The sequence below is a fragment of the Oryctolagus cuniculus genome, chromosome 13 (assembly GCF_051225735.1).
Source record: "Oryctolagus cuniculus isolate XC-2025 breed Fujian yellow rabbit chromosome 13, ASM5122573v1, whole genome shotgun sequence".
Lineage (NCBI taxonomy): Eukaryota > Metazoa > Chordata > Mammalia > Lagomorpha > Leporidae > Oryctolagus > Oryctolagus cuniculus.
In genome coordinates, this window is record NC_142879.1 from 18332742 (window position 1) to 18358186 (window position 25445).

The window sequence follows — 25445 nt, forward strand, 5'->3', positions numbered from 1 at the left end:
CCACCACCACCCCTGCCTGCTCTCCATCCCTGTCTTTTAGACAGAGGTCACAATGAGAGAACATTGGAGAATTTGGATTTCAGGAAACCCAAACGTGGATGACTTTAATAAAAGATTTGCTTCCCAATTTTAGTGTCTGTGGCTGTGGATTCCCACAATGGCATCAGCTTACTATAACCAACTTCCAGTGTCCAAATGACTTGAGACATTTAATTTTCATACTAATCATGTTCCATTATGTTACTGTGTCTTCAGTGTCTGAGACAGTGCAAGATAGGCAAGACTAATTTGGAAGCTGTTGACACTCGGGACTGATTATAAAACTAGGATTCATCTAACATTCCATTAGCCTAGTTCCTCTCCTTTCATGTCTAATTAGGGTGTTCCTTAATGGCTGGTTTTGTGGTGGTGGCGTTCTGGCCTTAGGTGCCTTCTGATGCCTGGTTGTTGAATGGCCAGTCCTCTGCCACCATGACAGATGGGTATTGCTGTCCCCATTGTACAGATGAAGAAGCCGAGGTCCGTAAAAAGAAATGGCTTTCCAGCTTCACACAGCTAATGAGCAGCAGTCTGGTTCTGACTCAGGTCTCTGACTCCAGAACCAGTATGTATCCACAAGGTAGAATACAGATCAAATAGATTTGAAGATCAAGGTTAAAGACATGCTAAAGGTCAAAGATGACAGTCACAAGCTGAAGTAGCCGTGGGAGTCTAACATGTGTCCCTGATGGGAGCACAGACACTGAACCTGCCTATAAAGGTGGCGTCTGTGGACCAACAGAGGGAGGTAACAGTCCCCCTGGCCTAGTTCTCTAATCCAGACAGCCCCTCTCGGGCGGTGGACCCACAGAGCAGAGGCCTTACGGGCTGCAAGGTCCTCAGATTTCTCTTAAAGGAGGAAATGCTTGGGCCTTTATAGCAAAGGTATGAGAAGTTTCTGTGTTGCAGAGTTAAAATCAGGACACCTCTCTCACCATCCTCATCCAAATCTCTGTGGTTTGTATACAAAGTTTTCTTTAGGGATCATACAGCATTAAAGAGGTACAGCCCCTGATCCAATGTTCTTCAAAACAGAATTGAAATTCCAAGCCAGTACTTAAAAGTTTATCATTTCTTTTGTGGAATGAAGAGGAATAAACATTAAATGCTTCCGTATAAGGAGAATGCCCTCAGAGAACTTTAAAGTAATGACTGTTCACATGGAGAGAATATTTTGAACACCTTGCTTTTCATCAAGTGTTCAAGAAACAGTAGGAAAACCATGAACTGTAACTCAAACAGGTATTATTTTTAACTTGAGAAAACAAAAGGCAGGATGATTTTCCAGTGACTGGAAAATTGAAACTATTTTTTCATATACCTTTATTTTTAAGCTCCTGGCAGCATCTGCTGCTTTTAATAGCAGATAACACAATGTTTCTGTACTTAGTAAGCCTTTGACCTTTTTTTTAATAATATAAAAATCAAATGCTTGCCTGGAGATTGTGCAACTAATATACTCCCCAATGAAAAAAACACCTGTGTGCAGAAGATAGTGCGTGTCTGCACCAGCCACCAAGGTCTTGTACTCACCTTCTCTAGTTTGTTTTTCAAAAATAATATTTTCACTCTCTGAACACAAATTATGCCATTAATCATGGCTTTTAAAAATACATGCTCTTTGGGGCCAGCGCTGTGTAAAGCTGCCACCTGCGACTCCAGCATCCCATATGGGCGTTGGTCCGAGCCGAGTCCCAGCTGCTCAGCTTCCGATCCAGCTCCTTGCTAATGTGCCTGGGAAAGCAGTGGAGGATGACCCAAGTGCCTATGCCCCTGCACCCATGTTGGAGACCTGGAAGAAGCTCCTGGCTCCTGGCTTCCGTCTGGCCCAGCTCCACCCATTACAGCCATTTGGGGAGTGAACCAATGGATGGAAGATCTCTCCCCTTCTCTCCCTCTCTGTAACTATGCCTTTCAAATAAAATAAATAAATCTTTAAAAAAAAAAAAAAAAAAAACTCTTCTTCCTCAACAGGAAACATGTCCCTCCCTCCTTTTGGTAGCCCCTCCCACTCCGGCTGAGAGCGTGCTCCTCATGTTGCTGTTGGGTCTCTGCTGGCCCTGAGTACGCAACCGTTTGTAAAAGTGGCTTCTTTCGGCTTTCACACTCGCTTCCTCTTAGTTCAGCATCTCTTTTGTCTCTCTAACATTGGCTAACGTATCTGCTCATGTCTGATCTGTAGGAAAAGCAGAACAGCTTCTGGATTCACTCTCCTTTCTAATAGGAACCACACCAGGTGGTGATGAGAATTTGAAGGACCCACCTTTCACACCATAAAGCAACTTCAACATGAAATGCTGGGTTCACACAGTTAGTGGGAAAGCTTCTTTTAGACAGTAATTTTCTAACATTAAAAAAGAAATCCTGAACTATAAATGTATCAGGTACCACAAGCTCTTGCTTTTTAATCACTGTAGCATTAGTTCTAAAGTTTATCAATTCTACAACTTAGGAGCTAGTCAATTTATATGGTTTATTACTTTTTAAAGATGCTGAAAACAAAACAAGAGCCAAGTAATCATTGGTTAGTATTCTTTTGTGGGTTGTTTTTTTTTTTGTTTGTTTTTGTTTTTTTTTGACAGGCAGAGTGGACAGTGAGAGAGACAGAAAGGTCTTCCTTTGCCATTGGTTCACCCTCCAATGGCCGCGGCGGCTGGTGCGCTGCAGCCGGTGCACCGCACTGATCCGAAGGCAGGAGCCAGGTGCTTCTCCTGGTCTCCCATGGGGTGCAGGGCCCAAGCACCTGGGCCATCCTCCACTGCACTCCCTGGCCACAGCAGAGAGCTGGCCTGGAAGAGGGGCAACCGGGACAGAATCCGGCGCCCTGACCGGGACTAGAACCCGGTGTGCCGGCGCCGCTAGGTGGAGGATTAGCTAGTGAGCCGCGGCGTCGGCCCATTGGTTAGTATTCTCAAGTTGTTATTTACTAATTTAAAAAATGTTTTTCACCACAGGATCTGTCCAAGGGAAAATTTTTAGAATTTCCAAACTGTGATGCTTATTTGATATTTATAATATAGTCTATATCTTGAAGTTAGTCATGAGCTGAACCCCAAGACTCTTAATGAGATAGATTTTCATTGAATTAGTATGTGTGATAATAGAATTTGACCTGCATTTAGAAAACCAGCATTTTCCCATTTAATCTAGATTGCTATTTCTTTTTTGTTTGTTTTGTTTTGTTTTGTTTTTTGTTTTGACAGGCAGAGTGGACAGTGAGAGAGAGAGACAAAGAGAAAGGTCTTCCCTTTTTTTGCTGTTGGTTCACCCTCCAATGGCCTCCGCGGCCGGTGCACACCGCGCTGATCCGATGGCAGGAGCCAGGTGCTTCTCCTGGTCTCCCATGGGGTGCAGGGCCCAAGCACCTGGGCCATCCTCCACTGCACTCCCTGGCCACAGCAGAGAGCTGGCCTGGAAGAGGGGCAACCGGGACAGAATCCGGCACCCCGACCGAGACTAGAACCTGGTGTGCCGGTGCCGCTAGGCAGAGGATTAGCCTAGTGAGCCGTGGCGCCGGCCCTAGATTGCTATTTCTTGGTGTCTAACATCTCAACAGAAAATATAAAGATTTTAGACATAATAATGTCTTTAATTAATGTATATAAAAGAGACAGTAAAGCAACTTGCTTTGTTTTATAACCAGCTCTGTGAACTAATTAGTATCCCTCTGATAAATAATGGGTGATAGATGCTTGCAGCTTTCAGGAGAGCCTGACTACATGGCAGCTGTATTCAGGAGGCCAGAGGCGTCTGCTTCCTTGTCTTCCACAGTGTCAGTGTGGACAGTGGTTCCTTGCATGTGCCTTGTGCCCTTCTCTGGCAAGCACCGAGCCATTCTTCAGCAGGCTGTCTTGCCCTCCATATCTCCAGCACTACGTCTGGGGCACTACCAATCTGGAATCCATTTTTCACTCTACTCTATAATATGCTGTCATGGAATGAGAAACATTTGTCTTTGTGAACAATGCTAATTAAGAGTTCAATCTGCTAACCATTTTTCCTGCCTAATTAAAACCACTAGTGTATTGGGTTTTTTGTTTTTGTTTTTGTTTTATTCCACTCAAGAAAAGACAACAAGCCGTAAAATTCTTCAGCCCAAGGAATCTTCTTAGGCAAAAACAATAGTACCTGTAGAAATAAAAGTAGTTTCCCCATCTGGAGCCATTACATGAACGCCAAGTATTCAATGGCCTAGTTCACTCAAGTCCTGTGTAGACTTCAAGGGGATGGCATCTGAAACCTTTGTTCATTGGCCAGAGAGACAGAGTTTAGAAAGCATCGACTCCTTTCCTGAAAACCGAATCCTGCCCTGCACTCTCATTCTCTGGTTGCATGATAAATGAATATTTAAGCATCTTCTCACAGTTAACATGCCACGAGCGTCTGCTGTGCAGTGCACTCTGTTTTGGAGGCTGGGATTGTAAATGAAAGACACAGCCCCTGGCCTTACGGAGTGTGCCATCTAATTGGAAAGAAAAAAGAAAATCAAGGATTACACTGCAGGAAAATGCATTTTCAAATAAAGACAGGCAGGTACAGGTGCTTTTTGGAGATCAGTCAAATGGTAAATGCATTAGCCTGATATTTGAAGAATGGTAGAAGCTAATTGAGCAAAAAAGACAGAAGCAACACATTACAAAGGTAGAAAACAATATATGAGAAAGTATGACAATAACAAATGGTATATTTAAAAGTGTACTAGGAAATGAGACTAGAGACTTAGCAGGGACTGGATCATATGGGTCTTGGTGTGTCATTCTGAGAGTTTGGTGAGTTTCCCTATGGATAAAGGTTGAGATTTTTTTAAAGATTTATTTATTTATTTATTTATTTGAAAGTCAGAATTACACACAGAGAGAAAAAGAGGGAGAGAGAGGTCTTCCATCCACTGGTTCGCTCTTCAGTTGGCTGCAACGGCTGGAGTTGTGCCAATCTGAAGCCAGGAACCAGGAGCTTCTTCTGGGTCTCCCACACAGGTGCAGGGATCCAAGCACTTGGGCCTTCTTCCACTGCTCTCCCAGGTCCATTAGCAAGGAGCTGGAGCTTATAATAATTTACAGTCAGAAGGCCAGAGGAAACAATTAGTTTTTATTAGCCTTTTATTCTTTTCCAGCCCCCTTCTGGTTCTGAACTTGACCTGCTTATTATGCAATAGATGGCGGTTGTCCACATGTCCATGCTCATCACAGCACTACACTAAGCAACCTTCTTTGGTTACACAGTGGGCGTTCCACCCGTGAGACAATTAAATAATGATTTTACAACATCCCATATTGGAGTAGCTGGGTTCAGTACCTGGCTCCGGCTCCCAATTCCAGCTTTCTGCTAATGAAGGCCCTTGGAGGCAGTAGTGATGGCTTAAATAAAGTTCCCACTGCCCACATGGGAGCACTGGATTGAGTTTCTGGCTCTCAGCTTCTTCCCAGCCATTGCAGACATTAGGGGAATGAACTAACAGATTGGCCTACATTCATTCATTCTCTCTCGATCTCGCTCTATCTCTCTCTCTCTCCCTTTCTCCTTTCCTCCCTCCCTCCCTCCAATAAATTTTTTAAAAATATTAAACATGTGCCTGAATTTTTATAGAAAGCTTTTATTTAATAAATATAAATTTCATAGGCACAACTTTTGGATTATAGCGATTCTTCCCCCCATACCTGCCGTCCCACCCCCAAAACCATCCCACCTCCTTCTCCCTCTCCCATCCCATTCTTCACTAAGATTCATTTTTAATTATCTTTATATACAGAAGATCGACTCTATTCTATGTAAAGATTTCAACAGTTTGCTCCTACACAGACACACAAGTATAAAGCACTGTTTGAAGACTAGTTTTACTGTTAATTCTCATAGTACAACTCATTAAGGACAGAGGTCCTACATGGGGAGTAAGTGCACAGTGACTCCTGTTGTTTATTTAACAATTGACACTCTTATTTATGATGTCAGTAATCACCCGAGACTCTTTTCATGAGCTGCCAAGGCTATGGAAGCCTCTTGAGTCCACAAACTCTGACATTATTTAGTCAGGGCCATAATCAAAGTGGAAGTTCTCTCCTCCCTTCAGAGAAAGGTACTTCCTTCTTTGATGGTCTCTTCTTTCCACCAGGATCTCACTCACAGAGATTTTTCATGTAGGTCATTTTCGCCAGTGTCTTGGCTTTCCACGCCTGAAATACTCTCAAGGGCTTTTTAGCCAGATCCGAATGCCTTAAAGGCTGATTCTGAGGTCAGAATGCTGTTTAGGGCATTTGTCATTCTATGAGTCTGCTGTGTGTCCTGCTTCCCATGTTGGATCATTCTCTCCATTTTGATTCTATCTATTATTATTAGCAAACACTTGGTCTTATTTATGTGATCTATTTGACACTTATTCCTATCTTTATGATCAGTTATGAACTTAAACTGATCACTTTAACTAGTAAGATGGCATTGTTACCTGCCAACTTAATGGGATTTAGAATCCCATGTGTGCCTGAATTTTAACTTCATTACAGTTCATTGTGAAAGCAACATTTTTGTATAGGAGTTATATGTAAGATAGCAAATAACTATTTTTAAATTTGTTGGAAAAGTTACTCTAGATTTAAGTTAAATTGTAAAATAAATGAAAGTACACTAAAGCATTAAAAAAAAAATCCTTGTTGCTTTCCAAAATCAATTTCACGTGTTTGGTTATCTGGATGAGAGTGTAACCATTCACACAGTACAATAATGACCTTAAATGTGTATGGGTTAGAAAGATAAGTAGGAAGTGGCCTGGATAAGCAAAATCTACAAATACAACCATTTACTGGGTGCTGTGGAATTTGTTTGAGCTTCTTTTTTCCTGTAGCTAAAAAGCTTAGGGAAAGCAAAAGAACTAAATAGGAGCAAGAATGGGAAAGCTGTAGTGACACCAGTAGCTGAGGCTGCTAGAACATTTGTTGTCAGTGCTGTCCCAAGCTCTGAGGTTGAGTATCTCCAGCAATGCCTTCAGTAACTGTGCGCACTGCCCAGCCTTGCCCCTGTGTCACTGAGAACACTGCGGCAGAAAGAATTAAATAATTATCTAAAATCCCCTAACTTAACCCAGAAATACCAGAGTCAGCAGTCTGCTCCAGGGGCCTTTATTGTAATTTTAAGTAATATCTGCAAATGCTCAGTGGGACTGCTTCATTCAATAGCTCCTGGATTGTTGTCATTATTCTTGACTGTTGAATCCGATTTAGAACGGGAGATGGTGACAACAATCCTATTTTTTAAGGGTTTATTTATTTATTTATTTGAAAGGCAGCGTTAGAGAGAAGGAGAAACAGACAAACTTGGGGGCAGGTGGTCCTCTGTTCACTGGTTCACTCCCCAGATGACTGCAAGGGCCAGTGCTGGGCCAGGCTGAAGTCTGCATTGTGATCTCCCACATGGGTGACGGAGGCCCAAGCACTTGGGCCATCTTCTGCTGCTTTCCCAGGCACATTAGCTGGGAGCTGGATTGGAAGAGAAGCAGCCAGGACTCGAACCAACGTCCATATGGGATGCCAACATCACAGGCAGCAGCTTAGCCCTCTTCACCGCAACTCTGACCCCAACAAATCCTATTTTAATGGAGGAATAACCTCATAGAATAATCTTGGGAGAGACAAATCTAAATTAGTAAAAAATCAGAATTTTGTACCATTTTTAGGTAGGTATGGTTTTATTATTTTGAAGTATTGATGATGAAACTGTTGGGTAATAGCTTTGCCAAGAGAAAAAAGATATGCCCTGCACTTGAACACTGTGACCAGAATCATGTTTAGAGAGTGTATCAGTTATATGTAAAGTAGTTCTTCTAAAACTGTTTATATAAGTACTTAAAAACATATCCTTTACGTAGTCAGCTTTTTTCTCTTAACTTTTTTCATTGCTATCAATGCACTTTGAAAATAAACTTAGATGGTACAATGGTACCCTCCACTCAAGACTGTTGAATTCTGATGAGATCTGCGACAGAGGGCCCGAGTTTCTGAATTTCACTTGTCTGAGGGACCCTGCGGCTGCCCAGAACTGAACATAGAAACTGCGAAAGTGTTCCCTCTCCCACAGGCCCTCATTTGCTAATATCTGTTTTGCTCTGGGAGGTGATCTGGCCCCCAGATCCAAAGACCTTGTGTTTCTAAAAGCTCACATTCCCCATGGGTGGGGTGAGGGCCAGGGAGAAAAGTGGAGGAGTCCAAGAAAGCTTCTCTTCTTCATCTTTCAGAGCAGGGAGCATTTTAGGGTAACTGTGGCCTAACGAGGCCCTGGCTTGTGCCAGATTTCTTAAAAGCAGAGAGCTGGACTGGAAGAGGAGCAACCAGGACTAGAACCCAGTGCCCATATGGGATGCCGGCACCGCAGGCAGAGAATTAACCAAGTGAGCCATGGCGCTGGCCCCTGTATTGTCTTTAAATATCAGCCTATGGAGGCCTTAGAATATTCATATATTTCCTTCTATAATAAATACATTTTATAAGTTCTAAAAAAAATGGAAATTCTTTTGAAGCTGGAATAGCCACAAAGAAAAGGAATAAGGCTGCACAAAAATTAAGAGCTGTAAAATTCCAGCAATATTTGGGTAGCATGACAGAGCCAAAAATGAGTCTGTCACTTAATGCATTTAATGATTATTCTTTTAAAATACAGTGAGATGTGCTGCAGTACGTGAGATGACCTTACTTGTACTCATTTCTACGTGCAATATTAAGTTGACCGAGAAGTCACAATTTGGTATATGAGTGTTCTCAGAACTATTTAAGACATAAACTGAATGTCCATACTATATTTGAACTTCCCATTTACCAATTTTTGTCCCATATTTATTAAGCAGTTGGTGAAGACCAGTTAAGGAGTATAGTTTGAAGATACATGTGGTTTAATCTTTGCTTCTATGTTTTGTCTACTCTATTGCACACACACACCTGCTCCTGTGGGTGCACACTTTTCCCCAGTGTGAGATGGTGCTTTCAGGGTTGCTCTGATTCTGGGTGTACATGATCACCCAGTGCAGCTAGGAGGCCGCATTTCTTACCCTCAGGATGTTTTGGATAAACTAGACCTTTTCAAAAAAAAAATAGAGGGATCCTTAGAAGAGTTGGAACTTCTAAAATGACCCCTGTCCTGGCCTGACCTCCAGAGACTGTATAGACAAAGGCACTTCCAAAGGTTCAGCAAAACAGAATTTAAAGAGACATTTGCTTTTGTGCAGAATAATTTTGGAGTCATGCAGCTTTTCCGTAGTACACCTTTTCAGTAGACTGTCTGAAGCCTCCTCGTTTAAGCAGGTGGCTCTCCTGTGATTGCGTCCTGTTCCGTGATGGGCCTGATCTAATCACAGGGTCTGTCAAGGCAGAGAGCTTCCCCAGCTGGTGTCGGAAAGGAAAGCCAGAGAAATCGGAAGTGTGGAAAGAACTCAATGTGCAGTTGCTGGTTTGAACATGGAAGGGACCATGTGAGAAGGAATGTAGGAGTCTTTTTTTTTTAAGATTTATTTATTTTATTTGAAAGGCAGAATTACAGAGAGGCAGAGAGAGAGAGAGTGAGAGAAAGGTCTTCTATCTGTTGGTTCACTCCCCAAATGGCTGCAGTGGCTGCAATTAGCTCAGCTAATCTGAAGCCAGGAGCCAGGAGCTTCTTCTGGATCTCCCACCTGGGTGCAGGGGCCCAAGGACTTGGGCCATCCTCCACTGCTTTCCCAGGCCATAGTGGAGAGCTGGATCAAAAGTGGAACAGCCGGGGCTGGTGCTGTGGCTCACTTGGTTAATCCTCTGCCTGCGGTGCCAGCATCCCATATGGGCACCGGGTTCTAGTCCCAGTTGCTCCTCTTCCAGCCCAGCTCTCTGCTGTGGCCTGGGAGGGCAGTGGAGGATGGCCCGGGTCCCTGGGCCCCTGCACCCACATGGGAGACCAGGAGGAAGCACCTGGCTCCTGGCTTCAGATCGGCGCAGCACCAGCCATGGTGACCATTTCGGGAGTGAGCCAACGGAAGGAAGACCTTTCTCTCTGTCTCTCTCTCTCACTGTCTAACTCTGTCAAATGAAATAAAAATTTAAAAAAAAAAAAAAAAGAAAAGAAAAAAAAAAAGAAAGTGGAGCAGCCGGGACTCAAACTGGCTCCCACGTGGTAAGTAGCTAACAGCTGACAGCCAGCCCACAGGGACCTTGCCCACAACCACAAGGAACTGGGTTCTGCCAAACAACCTGAAAGGGCCTGAAAGCAGATACCTCCCCAGAGCCTCAGAGAGGAGCCCAGCCAGCAGACACCCAGCTGTCAGCCCACTGAGAACCCCAGCATGGAACCGAACAGAGCGCCCGGGACTTCTGACCCACAAAACTTAGGGATAACAAAAGGGTGTCTTAAGACACCACGGTTTGTGGTAATTTGTTTTGGCGGCAACAGAAAGCTAGTACAATTGAAAACGGGAGGTAGATTGAGGAAATATCATTAGTGTATTAGATGTGAACATAAAAAATGAATACGCGGCTTGCGCCGCGGCTCACTAGGCTAATCCTCCGCCTTGCGGCGCCGGCACACCGGGTTCTAGTCCCGGTCGGGGTGCCAGATTCTGTCCCGGTTGCCCCTCTTCCAGGCCTACTCTCTGCTGTGGCCCGGGAGTGCAGTGGAGGATGGCCCAAGTGCTTGGGCCCTGCACCCCATGGGAGACCAGGTGAAGCTCCTGGCTTCGGATCAGCGCGGTGCGCCGGCCATGGCGGACATTGGAGGGTGAACCAATGGCAAAGGAAGACCTTTCTCACTGTCCACTCTGCCTGTCCAAAAAAAAAAAAAAAAAAAAATACGGGCTCCGTTGTCACTGTCCTCTCTTATCACATCTTTGTGTAGATTCTGAAGTTCTTATTCTCTCTGTGCATCATGTTTTTCTAAGTTGTGCAGGATCCCCAAATATATACCTGGTCAAGACAATTCAGAAAGATCCACTTCAAAGCTAGAGGAGACTGGTAGGCTCTTCTTATTTCAGGCTTCCTGAAAACCTCATTGATCTGAGTTCTGGTAGTTACTTTCCCTGAGATGGAATGGTGGAAAAGCTTTGTCTCTCCTACACTTGTCTGTGACACCAGAATAATTCTTTTTTTAAAAAAAGATTTTGTTTGAAAGGCAGAATCACAGAGAGAGAGACAGAGAAGAGACAGAGAGATCTTAATCCGCTGGCTCACTCTCCAAATGGCCGCAATGGCCAGAGCGTGGCCAGACCAAAGCCAGGAGCCAGGAGCTTCTTCCAGGTCTCTCACATGGGTGCAGAGGCCCAAGCATTTGGACTACTTTCTGGTGCTTTCCCAGGCCCATTAGCAGGGAGCTGGATTGGAAGTGGACCAGCCAGGAATCCAACCAGTGCCCTAGGGGGTGCTGGTGCTGCAGGCGGCGGCTTAACCCACTGTGCCTTAGTACCAGCCCCCAGAGTAATTCTTAAACTCAGAAGTTAGAAAACTATTGTATTTCACAGCTAACACAGATTAGGTTTGCGTGGCACTGAGAGGCTGAAGGTCACTGATGCAGCCTCGCTGGCATCCTTGGCTTGTTCTTCTGTCATTAATCCAAGAACTCCGAAGGGGAAGGCCATCCCAGAATAGCTCAGATCGTTCCCCTGGCTCAGCCAGCGCACAAGAACATGATATGAAATGTTCCTTCTGCTCAGTCCTTCTTCAGGGGAAATGTAAGTAGATTTTTCCCATCACCGCGGGGTCAGGCTCTGACTCCACAAGAACAGGAGTTAAGCTGGTTTCGGCCGTGGCAGTAGACATGTGACTTGGTCTCAGTCCTTCCCCTTGGGCCTTGCTTTACAGAATCATGATTTTATTTTAAACTTGGTAGAAGGAGTTTGGTTTTAATTATGTGTCTTCCTAAACTCCTGATAACTTTCAAGTTAAAAGCTTTTGTGGGGATTATTTGTAAGCCATTCTCTGGTGTTTTCAGGGCTCTGTACATTTCACAAATCAAAACCAGCCTGGGGCCTGTCCCTCTCTAGGATTGCCATGTAAATTAATGATGATCTTCACTCTGTTCTTTTATTAGAAACAGGCCCTGGCAATGAGATTATTATGGGAGAATTTCAAGAGGTATGAAAGGAAGGAGCCTGCCGCGTTGTCTTGGGGCATTGTTCAAACTACACTCTGTCTAGCAAATCATTGTTTTTACGTAATTCTCTCTGTTTGTACTGGCTCTGAGCAGCTTTTAGTTTCTTCTGCTCCAGGGTCCCATTCAAAATATCTGTTGCCTCCATTTGGCCATAAAAGCTGGGAAAATAATTCCTTCTCTGAACAGTTTTTCTCTAGTTCAGACACACCAGAGAGTCTCATCTTAATGACCATCATTCATTTGTCTTCAGTAGAAGGTAGAGCAAAATGGCCTTTAACAAAACCACTCACAGAAATTTCTTCTACAACTTCCTGACTAGGGCATATGACATAATGCATTTGTACATTAACCTGCAAATTGAACGGCTGCCATCATGTGCCGGTAAGCTGTTCAGACCCTACTTAAATAGTCCAACAGGAACGTTGTTATGTTTCTCAGGGGGAGTGCGAGGGAGCCATTCTCAAGACACGAGTAAGAGGGACCCACATTCTCAGCCACCAAAGCTTCATAGGTTTGGCTGGAGCCCCTAAGCCTTGTGTTCTAGGCCTTTTCCTTGTTTCCTGTCCAGGAGACTGACCTCTTAGGATCCTCTTCTCTGGAGCACCTTTAGCGTTCATTTCCGTAGACTGCATCTTGCTTGCCTGAATGTCACGTCTGAGAGCTTACTGTACCCCCAAGACACTTAGGCCAACCCGGACGCTGTCTTATCTCCCACTCTCTAGGTTTGCTCAGGAGGGCTCCCTTGCGGGGTTAGCACTCAGTTTTCTAGAGAAGCAGTGTTAGCCTAACAGTTGAACTATGCTGAGTTTGACTGACAACAGCATGAAGTGGAAAAAATAAAGTTAAGTCTAAATTCACTCCCGCCACTGTAATCCTTTACCCAAGAAACCCAAGTTCTCTTCTCCTTAAATATAACCTGTGTTTTTCGTAAAATCCCATTTGCCTTAGAGTATCAAGATGCCAAGCAAAACAATTGTTTCTACCAGTGAAAATCAGATAGGAAGTATAATCTAAAAACCCAAGCCATTTTATCAGAAACTGGGGAATTAAACACTAAATCCTGTATATGTTTAAGCAATCTTGCCCTCCAGCTTATAAGAACATTCTTTTTAGGTTATAAAAAAAAAAAAAAACTGGAAGGAAACCATTTCCATTACAGTAAGAGTATCATCTCCTTTAGAAACCCCCATTTTCTTCCTTCCTTGCTAACTGCTGCCTCTGCTGCGTCCAGAGCTCATTAATCTGAGCTTTAGGGGATTTATGTGTCCTCCCCTCATTGGCTGAGTGGATCTTCCCAGGACTAGCCCTCGAAGGCAGTAATACAAACCCCAAGGATTTTACATAGCTCCAAAAGTCAGATCAGAGAGGATCTCTAGGCCTAGATAAACTGTCTGCTGCCTGATCTATTAGGTCACTCATCACCCACATGTTTTTATAAAAGGTCACCCAAAAAGAGATTGGTAACAAGGACTTAAAACAATAGCAAACAACCAGCTGTGATACTGGCTTTAGTTCCTTCTGGCAGGCAGAAGTAAGAGTGTCGTTCATCAGCGTCTTAGATGGTTGTCTGTGGGTTGCATCTGTGGTGAGCCTGTGGGGGCAGTGTCAGGTCAGAGCACTGTTAGCATCCCTTCCTCCATGCCTTCCGCTCTGTGGAAAAATTAGTGTAGGGCTCTTGAGACAGAGATATCTGTCAGATATGGAATCTGCCTTTCACATCCAGGAACTTCGTGGGATTTCTTAGGTTGCCACTTGATAGTGCTAACTTATTTTGTTGTGTTTTTTGTTTTTTTAAGTGTTTGTATTTTATGTCAGCCTTCTCAGTGGAGGGAGGCATACAGTATACACAGCCATAGTATAACTACATTAGCTGTCTGAGAACTTTCTTGAATGTGATGACAGGGCTTACAGATTCATTGTGCTTCCAGAACATTCTAAGTGAAAAGGGTTAATTACATGTCATTCTTACAAGAGTAAATCAATGGAAATGATTAACATGCTTTGATATATATAAAGACTAAGATTGATTCATAGTACAAGTCCTAATTTCTATTTTAGTAGGAAAAAAATGGCTTATTCTTCACTGTAGAAGCAACTGTCATTGTCTACACAGAATAATTTAAAATGGAAGATGTAACAAAAGCTTAGCCAACAAATAAGGTATTTCAAAGAAGAAAGATATTTTATTTTATCTCCCCCCCACCTTTTTTTTTTTTTTTTTGAAAGGCAGAGTTACCGAGAGAGGTGGGGAGAGAGAGAGATTTTCCATCTGCTGGTTCACTCCTCAAATGGTTGCAAGGGCTAGAGCTGGGCCAGATGCTGAAAACCAGGTGCTTCTTCCGAGTCTCCCACATGGGTGCAGGGGCCCAGGCACTTGAACTATCCTCCACTGTTTTCCCAGGCACATCAGCAGGCATCTGGATCATAAGTGGAACAGCCAGGATTTGAACCAGTGTCCATATGGGGTGCCGGCCCTGCAGACAGAGGCTTAACCTACTACCCCACAGTGCCGGACCCCAAGACAAATACTTTCTTTTTTTTTTTTTTTTTTTAATTTGACAGGTAGTTTTAGACAGTGAGAGAGACAGAGAGAAAGGTCTTCCTTCCGTTGGTTCACTCCCCAAATGGCCGCCACGGCCGGCGCTGCACCAATCTGAAGCCAGGAGCCAGGTGCTTCTTCCTGGTCTCCCATGGAGGTGCAGGGGCCCAAGCATTTGGGCCTTCCTCCACTGCCTTTCCAGGCCACAGCAGAGAGCTGGACTGGAAGAGGAGCAACAAGGGCTAGAACCCGGCGCCCTTATGGGATTGCCTGCACCGCAGGCAGAGGATTAACCAAGTGAGCCACGGCGCAGGCTCCCAAATACTTACAAGTGAAATCACACATTGCAGGAAAACCCAAGTCAACAAATAAGTATGATTTAATTGTCAGAAAGTCAGTCGGTCCTCAGCCTAGGTAGAAATTGGCTTATTGCTTAGTAAAATCATAGGAAAGAAGGCACATAGCGGGCTAGTTTGATTATCACTGTGTCACTTTTCTATTCCAAAGAGGAACGTGGAATGTCCATCCCTGGAGAGACTGTCAAGAATGGTTCTCCCGTGTGGGCGGTATAGGCTGAGGCTGCTCTGGCCACAGGAAGCTAGAGAGACTAAATGGTCTCCTAAACTATCATTTCATTTGGTTACATGCCAGCTCAGCTCCTTGCATCAAAAGCTCTAAGTTAACTTGCTTCTCAAATCAGTCTTAACAGTCAATATAGTATTCTCATTACAAAATAAGTGAAAGAGGAAAGAGCAGTCACGGGGGCTGACTTTTGAGAGGTAGGAGGGGGGCGCTAACATGTTTAGAGTTTACTTAATTATAATTATCACCGTTAGTTCTCACCTTTAGAGGAAATGGGACTTCCTGAGGTCTCAGGGCTCGAAGACGTCAGAGTGGAAATTAGCACTCGGGTATAGCCAAGGCCTCACAGCCCTCAGAAACAAAGCAGTTCCATCCCATGAGTGTTCATTGAACACCTGTTTGGCCCTGAGGTCCTAAGGATATAACTGGGACTAGGATAGTAGAAGAGTCTCAGATAAGGGAATTTTAGGGAATCCTCAAAAGCAATTGGTTTTAAAAATAGGTGTGTATGGGGGGGCTGGTGTGGAGCAAGCTAATCTGTTATCAGAGTGCTAGTGGACTCCTGACTGCTCTCCTTCTGCTCCAGCTCCCTGCTTATGTGTCTAGGAAGGCAGCAGAGGATGGTCCAAGTACCTGGGCTCCTGCTACCTCTGTGGGAGACCCAGATGAAGTTCTGGATTCCTGGCTTCGGCCTGGACCAGCCCCAGCCGTTGTGGCCACTTGGGGAGTGAATCAGTGAATGGATGATCTCTCTCTCTCTCTCTCTCTCTCTGTCTCTCTCTCTCTCTCTCTCTCTCTCTCTCTGTCTCTCTGTCTCCTTGTCTTTCAAATAAATAGATGGATAGGTAGATATTTTAGGTAGATATTTTTAAAAGTGTGTGTGTGTGTGTATTAACATTTTCTCCTCTTGGTGGGGCCTGCGTGTGTGTGTATATTAACATTTTCTCCCCGTGGGTTACAGCTGCTGTTTCCGCTTATTCATGTGCTTCCCTGCCTTGCTTCCCGGGAGCACTGTCCCTTGTGTGCACGGTGCTCTCCTGAATCCATTCTGTTTCTCCCTCAGTGCCTCCCTACAGGGCTTGGCACATGTGGGCTCTTACATACCATAGGCTCTTGGCATTATGGAACTCATTCTCAATCACTCGCAAGTATCTGGTGTACCACAATTTATACTTTTCCTGGGCTGTGAATTTGAATTCACAAATGCTGAGAGTCTGATCATAGTACAAAGCCAGTGAGTGCACATAGCTCAGCTTCACATGTTCTTGAACATTTATATGTAAGTAAATATAGATATGCATACATACTAAGTAATTTTTGGCAAAGGTGGTAGGATTTGGTTTTTTTATTTTTATTACTTTTTTAAAGCTGTATTTATTTATTTGAAAAGCAGAAGCAGAGAGAGAGAGAAGGAAGTGTTCCATCCGCTGGTTCACTCCCCAAATGGCCACAACAGCTGGAGCTGTGCCAATCTGAAGCCAGGAGCCAGGAGCTTCTTCCTGGTCTCCCACATGGGTGCAGGGGCCCAAGGACTTGGGCCATCTTCCACTGCTTTCCCAGGCCTTAGCAGAGAGCTGGATCAAAAATGGAGTAGCCCAGACTCAAACCAGTGTCCATATGGAATGCCAGCATTGCAGGTGGCAGCTTTACCAGCTACACCACAGCACCAGACCCCATGAGTAATTCTTGAGAAATGATTAAAATTTTGACTTTGCTTGACAAAAGGCTGCACGTAAAGAGAAATAAGTCTTTAGGTAATGTTGATAAAACAGTCATTAACAGTTGGGATATAACTCTCATTGAAAATCAGGTATAGGGGCCTGTTGTGGCCAATTGGAGAGTGAGCCAATGGATGGAAGACCCCTCTCTCTCTGCCTCTCTTCTCTCTGTGTAACTCTGACTTTCAAATAAATAAATAAATCTTTAAAAAGAAAGAAAAAGAAAATCAGGTCTAAAGGTACACGTGTGGGAAAAAATGCCAGGAATTTTCCTGAATTCTAGATTTCCAAGTTTCAGGATTCTCAAAGGACTTCAAGTGTAGGAGAATGCTAAAGATACACTTTTCTTGATGACTCCCCCATCCTAATGAGGCATACCTCCAAATTAAAGGCCTGTGTTTTCTCCAGTGCTGCTCCAGAATCACCTAGGAAACTTATTTCTTTTTAAATATTTGTTTATTTATTCAACAGGAAGAGTGACGGGGGGAGGGGAAGGATCTTCCATCCCCTGATTCATTCCCAATACCTGCAGTAGCCAGAGCTGAGCCAGGCTGAAGCCAGATGCCTGGAACTCCATCTAGGTCACCCACATGGGTGGCAGGAGCCCAAATACTTGGGCCATCTTCTGCTGCCTTCCCAGGGGCATTAGCAGGGAACTATATCTGAACGGGAGCATCTGGGACTCAAACTGGTGCTCCAAGTTGGGATGCTGGTGTCACCAGCAGTGGCTTAACCTGCTGTACCTCAGTGCCATGACACCCCCCCACCCAGGAACATTTAAAAACACATTATAGGAAGGCCCACTCTAGACCCAGTCAAAAGAGAATCTGCAGAATTGGCATTCACTTGAGAAGGTATACGCTCTAAGTCTGTGCATGGGATTCTGTCGGGGAAGCCTCCTTTCAGCGAGTTCACCCCACCTAGTCCCTGCACGCACACTCTGTCACGCTATGCTGGTTGACAAAGCAGTGGCCTCTAGTGACTCCTTAATGCCTTACAAAGCAGTGCCGGTAACTCCTGGTGGTTCAGGCTTCGCTACTCATTTGGTGGATTATTGGACCTTGTTTCTTGTCTTCTTTCTTTTGAATGTCCTTGAGGATTTTGTTGTTTGTTAACACCTTGAAGAAGAAAAAAGTAAATACACTCGAATCAACTTGAGTTATTTGCTTGAGTTCTTTTTTAAAAAGCAAAGAGATAGGAAGGTAAAGGTTATTTATGGAAAAAAAAATAAGTGTAAAACACAGACTGCTTTTTGTTGTTGTTGTGTTCATTTACAGTGTTTAAACTTGCTGTTTGCATCTATAAAATGCTTTCCTTCTTACTCTTCTCCATGTGTTACCAGCATGCTAGAGGCTAGGAGGGGAACTTTCTCCTCATCCTCAACCCCCTCCTTTTATTCTCACAGAGACCTCTGAGAAAGCCAGGAACTAGCCTGTGTTTCAATATTTATAAATTAAAGTATTTGCTCTGGGAAGGCTTGCGGGTTTGTAAACTGAAGAAAATTAATTAAACAAATGTTGAGATTTAGAGAAGTGTCCCACAGACTGTCAGTGATGTCACTCCTAGAACACAAGGTTGGCTGGCCAGCAGGGGCCAGAAGGCAGTTTTTTATCATTTTACATTTTTTTCTAGCTTCCAGTTTTAAAAGATTCTGTCCCTGCAACCTCAGATGTAGTGAATCATGGAATACAAACAAGTATGAGCTGGAGCTAAAGAGCCTTTTGTGCAGTCAGCTGAATTATTTTCTTAAATTGCATCCCCTGACTCCAGCTATGAAGTTGAGACATCTGATTTGAAAAATGTGTTTATAAATTGAAATGATAAAAATGAGTCCTTTTCTAATGCTGTTTTCTTTTCTTTCTTTTTTTTTGTTTTTGTCTCCTCTCTCTAGCATGAAAGACTTTCTAGGTAAGACCTCACTCTGTTTCGTATGCATGCTTAGTAGTTGTGAAGGAATGCATGTCTAATTCAATTTAGCTTTATGTAATAGTTTAGTAATGTTCCTCACGTCCTCTGCTTCCTTTTCATTTCCACCGCCAGCACAATAATTCAGACTTTTATTATCTCCTGCCCAAAGGAGTGGAATAGCTTTTCCACTCACCTTCCTGCCTCCAGATCCTCTTCTTGCCATTTTTTGTGTGTTTCCTAAAGCACCAGTGTACCAGGCCAAGTCCTAGGAAAACAGCATGAATATGACATTGCCCTCATATGCAGTTAGCTTGCAAACCGCTGGAGAGACAAAGCATCTCAGCAGAATGCAGCAAGTGCTGGTCAGAGCGTGGACAGGAGCAGGAGCACAGAGGAAAGGCTAGCCTCATCCGCTGGGTCAGGGAAGGCTTCGTTGCAGAGCAGAAGCCGGAATTGCGATTGAGGTTCAGTACTGTCATTTAATAGCAGGCCCAACACTGCACCTTGTACCTAGAGGGTGCTCGGGAATAGTTTTACGGATGAACTAAAGACCTGTTTTGCAACTGTAGAAAAATTTATAAAGGATTTAGTCTGGCAGATGACCTTCTGTAATTTTTCACCTAGTATGTATGGGTACAGAACCAATCTTCCTGAAGAAGAAAATAAATTTTAAGATAATGGAAACTATGGATCCAGAAGGTTGAATCTCTTCTTTTTCATTGCTCCTCTGCTGGAAAAATTAAGACAAGATGGGGGAAGAGTTAGTTATGGGATAGGATAGGACAAATGAGTGCCCTCATAATTTGGTATTGGAGCTGGTTCTGCCTTACTAATATATTCTAAGCCGTGTGTATATTCTTCCTCTGCTTGTCCTCTCACTAGGCACCAGCTAAGGATAAATTATTTACTTCTTTTTTTTTTTTTTTAAGAATTTTATTTGTTTATTTGAGAGGTAGAGTTACAGACAAAGCGAGAGACAGAGAGGTCTTCCTTCTGTTCGTTGACTCTCCAGATGGCCGCAAAGGCCAGAGCTGTGCCATTCTGAAGCCAGGAGCTAGATGCTTCTTCCTGGTCTCCCATGTGGGTACAGGGGCCCAAGGACTTGGGCCATCTTCTACTGCTTTCCCAGGCCACAGCAGAGAGCTGGATTGGAAGAGGGGCAGCCGGGACTAGAACTGGAGTCCATATGGGATGCCAACACCGCAGGCAGAGGATTAACCCTACTGTGCCATGGCGCTGGCCCCAAATTATTTACTTCTTTTAAAAAAAAAGATTTATTTATTTGTAAGGCAGAGTTACAGAGAAAGAGAGGTCTTCCATCCTCTGGTTCACCCCCCAGATGACTGCAACTGCTGGAGCTGGGCCAATCTGAAGCCAGGATCCAGGAGCTTCTTCCAGCTCTCCCATGGGATTGCAGGGAACCATCTTCCACTGCTTTCCTAGATGCATTAGCAGCGAGCTGGATTGAAAGTGGAGCAGCGCCACAGACGGCAGCTACACCACAGTGCCGGCCCCAAATTATTTGCTTCTAACCTAACAAAGTTTTGCAAAATTGGCAGAGAATGATATTTTGCTATTGTTAATTTTATGTTAAGTTATAATGGCCATTTGTGAAAGACTTCCCCTATAAACACCAAACTGCATTATAAAACTCTAATGACCCCAGCAGTGAGGTGCTCTATCAGGAATAAAGAATAGGGGCCATTGTTGTGGTGTAGCAGGTGAAGCTGCTACCTGCAATGCCAACACCCCATATGAGCATGCTTCAAGCTCCGGCTGCCCCACTTCTGATCCAGCTCCCTGGCAGATGGCCTGGAGATAAGAAGCAAAAGATGGCCCAAGTGTTTGAGCCCCTGCTACTCATGTGGGAGACCCAGAGGAAGCTCCTGGCTTTGGCCTGGCCCAGCCCTAGCCATTGCAGCCATCTGGGGAGTAAATGAGCAGATGGAAGATCTCTCTCTCTCTCTCTGTCCCTCTCTCCCTCTCCCTCTCCCTCTCCCTCCCCTCCCCTCCCCCTCCCCCTCCTTCCCTCCCTCTCTCCTTCTCTCCCTCCCCTTCTCTCTCTGTAACTCTTTCAAATAAATAAAATATTTAAATAAATGGATAACTGAAATAAAATCCATATCTCTACTAAGTCCTGTTTAGAAGGTGGCGTCAGAATCACTCAGTAAATGATCACTGGCACAATTGACTGTATATTTGAGAAAATATATCCCTTCCTCAAGCCATATCAAAAAATAAAATAAAAACAAAAAGAGACTTCAGATGGATTACTATTTTTAAAAGAAAAGGGCTTTACCACAAAAGTAGTAGGAAGTAGTTTACAGTCTTGACATAGGGAAGATCTTTCCATGGATGAAACTATCTAGGTAAAAATTGTCAAATTTAATGTTAAAAAATTTAAAATCTTTATTAGTAAAAGGAACTAAAAACAGACAAAAAGCAAAGAAGAAAAATATTTGCAGCCAGTTTCAGATAATTCTAAAAGCCTGCTATGTAGAAAGCTCTCCAAAAATAACAAGAAAAAAATGATTACTATACTGGGCAAAGGCTATGATTAAGCAGTTCAGAAACAAAGGAAGATAAATAACCAAAGACATTGAACCTCTGTGATGATTTTAAAATAGTAAACTGCAATAAGATACTATATTTCTACAATTGGGTTGGAAAGAATGAAGCATTTCTAGAGGGTAGTATGGCAATACACATTTCAGCATTTAAAATATACTTATTTCTTGACTAAACAGTTACACTTGTGACATTTGTCATCAGAAAGCAGTTGAAGAAACGCAGTAAGGTTTATAGGCAGTGTGTTTATGATAGCTAAAAAATTCAAAACAATGTGTATCAGTGGATGATTAAATTATATAACCATACGCTGGAAGGCTGTGCATTTTCTTTAATGAAGCAAATTTATTTTTACTTAAATGATACAATGCTCACAATCATAGTGAAATGCATAGGGAAGAAGAAGAGTTAAACACTATATTGATTATATAATTTTATTTATAGATACATATATTTTAATATGTATTTGACATCCTGTAAGAATATAAACTGTTTACAGAGGTTGTTTCTTGGGCAGGATTATGGAATGACTCTCACTTTCTTTTTTCTTCTTCTTTTTTTTCAATTGATTTATTTATTTGAAAGGCAGAGTAACAGAGAGGCAGAGGCAGAGAGAGAAAGAGGTCTTCCATCCGCTGGTTCACTCCCCAAATGGCCACAATGGCTGGAGCTGAGCCAATCCAAAGCCAGGAGCCAGGAGCTTCTTCCAGGTCTTCATGTGGGTGCAAGGGCCCAAAGACTTGGGCCATCTTCCACTGCTTTCCCAGGCCATAGCAGAGAGCTGGATCGGAAGTGGAGCAGCCAGGACTTGAACCCGAGCCCATATGGGATGCCGGCACTGCAAGTGGCAGCTTTACCCGCACCGGCCCCAACTCTCACTTTCTAATTTAGACACTTATATATTGCTGAATTTCTTTTATAAGCATATATTGCTTTTATAATCTGGAAAGTCAATAAAGAAATTCAGCAAAAAACAAAAGAAGAGTGTTGCGAAGAACGCGGGGTGTAGCATCTCTAGGAGAAAGTGGACATTCCTCGGGAGTTCCTTGCTCTGCCTCCCCCGTATGTCATCCTTAGTACTCCTCGACCTCTCCTGCTGCTGTGCAGCTCCCCCACCCCCCACGCCCCAGCCTGGGCAGTAGCTGTCACAGGACGGGACAAGAGGTGCAAGTTCCACAGCTGTGACTCAGACATCTCAGCTGGAGGATGGAGGATGGAGGACTCCGTTGGCCTAACCCTAGCAGCTTTATGCTTTCTAGTCTGGAGACCAGTGTTCAGATCAAGATGGTAGTTGTACACTGACACAGGTCATCATCGAGCTTACCAGTGCTGTAAATAAAACCGCCTGCAGCTCTAAGAGCTCAAAGATGCTAGAAGATGTAGAAATCTTGATCACAGGCCTGTGTCTTGATATGGAATATGGGTAAGAGGGTAGGAAGCCAGCTGGTGGCATTGTAGTGGTACTCCTGAGATGTTTGCAATCTCAGCAAGCCTGTAGTACACTGAAAAGCCATCCATACCCAGACTTGGTTGTCATTCCACCCTCCATTCAACCTCCAGCTCAGATCCGCAAGGCCACATGTTTCTGATTGATTAGCAGTTCATTGTAGTCATTTCCCCAGAGCCATTGAGGTCCAGGAAACTTTTGCTTTTAAAAGCACAGTCTGGAGGGAAGCTGCTCAACCCCAAACTAATTTGAAAAGCACTAAGATTTAAGTCAGCACATGAGTCCAAACCACCAGTTTTTCATGTAAACTCCATTCTTGGCAAATGACAACCTGCCTCTCAGTGTGTGCAGTGTAGCCAGAGATCCCACAATGCTGGCTGAGAAAGTGGAAGAAGGAATGTTGTGCATTGTTTCTGGCCAGGGCTCGCAAACACTTCTTAGAAAAGGCACGGACTGCCCGTAAGTATCACCTTCCCCCCACTGCCATGTTCTCAAAACCAATTTCTGCCTTTAACATTATCTCCCACAGGTTGGAATCTGGAGGTAGTAGTAACCCTACAGCCAGCGATTCATATGGTGACCGGGCCTCAGCCAGAGCACGACGGGAGGCCCGGGAGGCCCGTCTAGCCACCCTCACCAGCCGTGTGGAAGAGGACAGCAACAGGGACTATAAAAAAGTAGGGTCTTTCTTCAGTCTTCCTGTTCCTAGAGTACAACATATAAACCTCTCGGCCTTTTCCCCAGTGAGAAAAAATGAGCGTAGTTCTGAATCAGCAGGAAAAAGTCTCTTAAGTAACAGTGGACTCTTTGCAGCCTTCTTCATTGACTTCACCTCTCCAGAGGCAAAACAGCTAAACAGAGACCCCACTGCACGTTGTCTCATTCCGTAAATATGTGCCTGGAATCCTCCAACTTAGGGGCATGTGGAAAAAGTAAGAAATTAAGAATTATAAAAAGGGTTGAACTTATAGTGCTGTCTGTTTTGGGCCCACAAGTCATTTGATTGACAGTTTGGTTTTTTTAGCAAGTGTGTTCTTTTAATGAAGTCCTGTGAATATCAATTAAATACTTTTTAGAGTTAATAAAAGTCATATATCATCATATCATTTATATATATCATCATCATCATCTGGGTTTGGAGAGGGTTTAAATCGCTTTTTATTTTATATATTTGAAAGAGTTTCAGAGAGAGGTAGAGACAGAGAGAGAGGGAGGTCTTCCATCCAGTGGTTTACTCCCCAAATGGCTGCAACTGCCGGAGCTGAACCAATCCAAAGCCAGGAGCTTCCTCCCAGTCTCCCACATGGGTACAGGGGCCCAAGGACTTGGGCTGTCCTCTGCTGCTTTCCCAGCTCTTTAGCAGAGAGCTGGATCAGAAGTGAAGCAGCCAGGACTCGAGCCAGCACCTCTTTGGGATACAAGTGCTACAGGCCCAGGTTTTAACCCACTGCACCACAGCACCAACCCCTAAATCACTTTACAATTCGTTTCCTTTGGTTCTTGCAGAAGAGTACCTAGCTCCAGAAGTACATGTGAATACCTTTCCTTTCAGATGCTTGAGATACCAGGAAAAAATACTTTTGTTAAAAAATGTTTGTTGGGGCCAGAGCTGTGGCATAGAGGGTAAAGCCACCACGTGCAGTGGCAGCATCCCATATGGGTGCTTGTTCAAGTCCCAGCTGCTCCACTTCCAATCCAGTTCTCTTCTATAGCCTGGGAAAGCAGTAGAAGGTGGCCCAAGTCCTTTGGCCCCTGCACAGGGTTGGGAAACCCAGAAGAAGCTCCTGGCTCCTGGCTTCGGATTGGTGCTGCTCTGGCCAACTAGGGAGTGAACCAGTGGATGGAAGACTTCTCTCTCTCTCTCCACCCCACCCCTCTGCCTCTCCTTCTCTCTCTGTGTAATGCTGACTTTCAAATAAATAAATAAATCTTTTTAAAAATAAAAAGAAAATGTTTTGCTAACCAGGACTTGACTAAGGTACACACCCTAGGCTAGTTCCAAAAAATTAGTTCTCTTTTGTATGGAGAGCCACACTTTGAGGCACTGCGAATCCCCATCGAAGAAAATGAAATGGCCATTTTCCCCCAGAGGTTAGCAGTATGGAAGTGGGAGCACCATTCTCCTGTGGTCAGCACCTGGACTTCACCGTGTCCAAGAAGCAGGAGACCAGTTGGCGCAGTGGACTCTGCTCCCCAGACCTCCTGGGCATTCTCATGTGTGTGATTTCTAGCTCTGGGAGCCTCACCCTGTAGGCAACCTGATTCTCTTCTGCCCTCCCCTAGCTCTACGAGAGTGCCCTGACTGAAAACCAAAAACTGAAGACAAAACTTCAGGAGGCTCAGCTGGAACTGGCAGATGTAAAATCCAAGCTGGAGAAGATGGCCCAGGTAAGGGAGGAAGGAAGTCAAAGGTGGGGAGGCAGGAATTTAAGAAGGAGGCAAACTGGATGGGGGTCCCAGGGCTGGGCAGCGAGACAGAGTCACTATCCGGCCTCCTCAGGGCTGTGACAGAAGCCTCTGAGATTCTGATTTGATTGTAGAATTCAGTCTGTAACGT

General features: G+C 44.1%; 1 protein-coding gene across 13 annotated transcripts in view; it reads left to right on the top strand.

The window, feature by feature from the left end:
* PPP1R12B (protein phosphatase 1 regulatory subunit 12B) overlaps positions 1 to 25445 on the top strand; it is a 214731-nt gene that overhangs the window by 168509 nt on the left and 20777 nt on the right. For all 13 annotated transcript variants that reach the window (XR_011381338.2, XM_008268574.5, XM_008268576.5 and 10 more), the window contains 3 exons: positions 18857 to 18873; positions 23418 to 23565; positions 25172 to 25276. Coding sequence is in view for 12 of the 13 variants with exons in the window: in XM_008268574.5 (XP_008266796.3) it covers positions 18857 to 18873; positions 23418 to 23565; positions 25172 to 25276 (270 nt within the window). In the remaining variant the exon portion in view is untranslated. Of the gene's footprint in view, positions 1 to 18856; positions 18874 to 23417; positions 23566 to 25171; positions 25277 to 25445 lie in introns of those variants that run through there.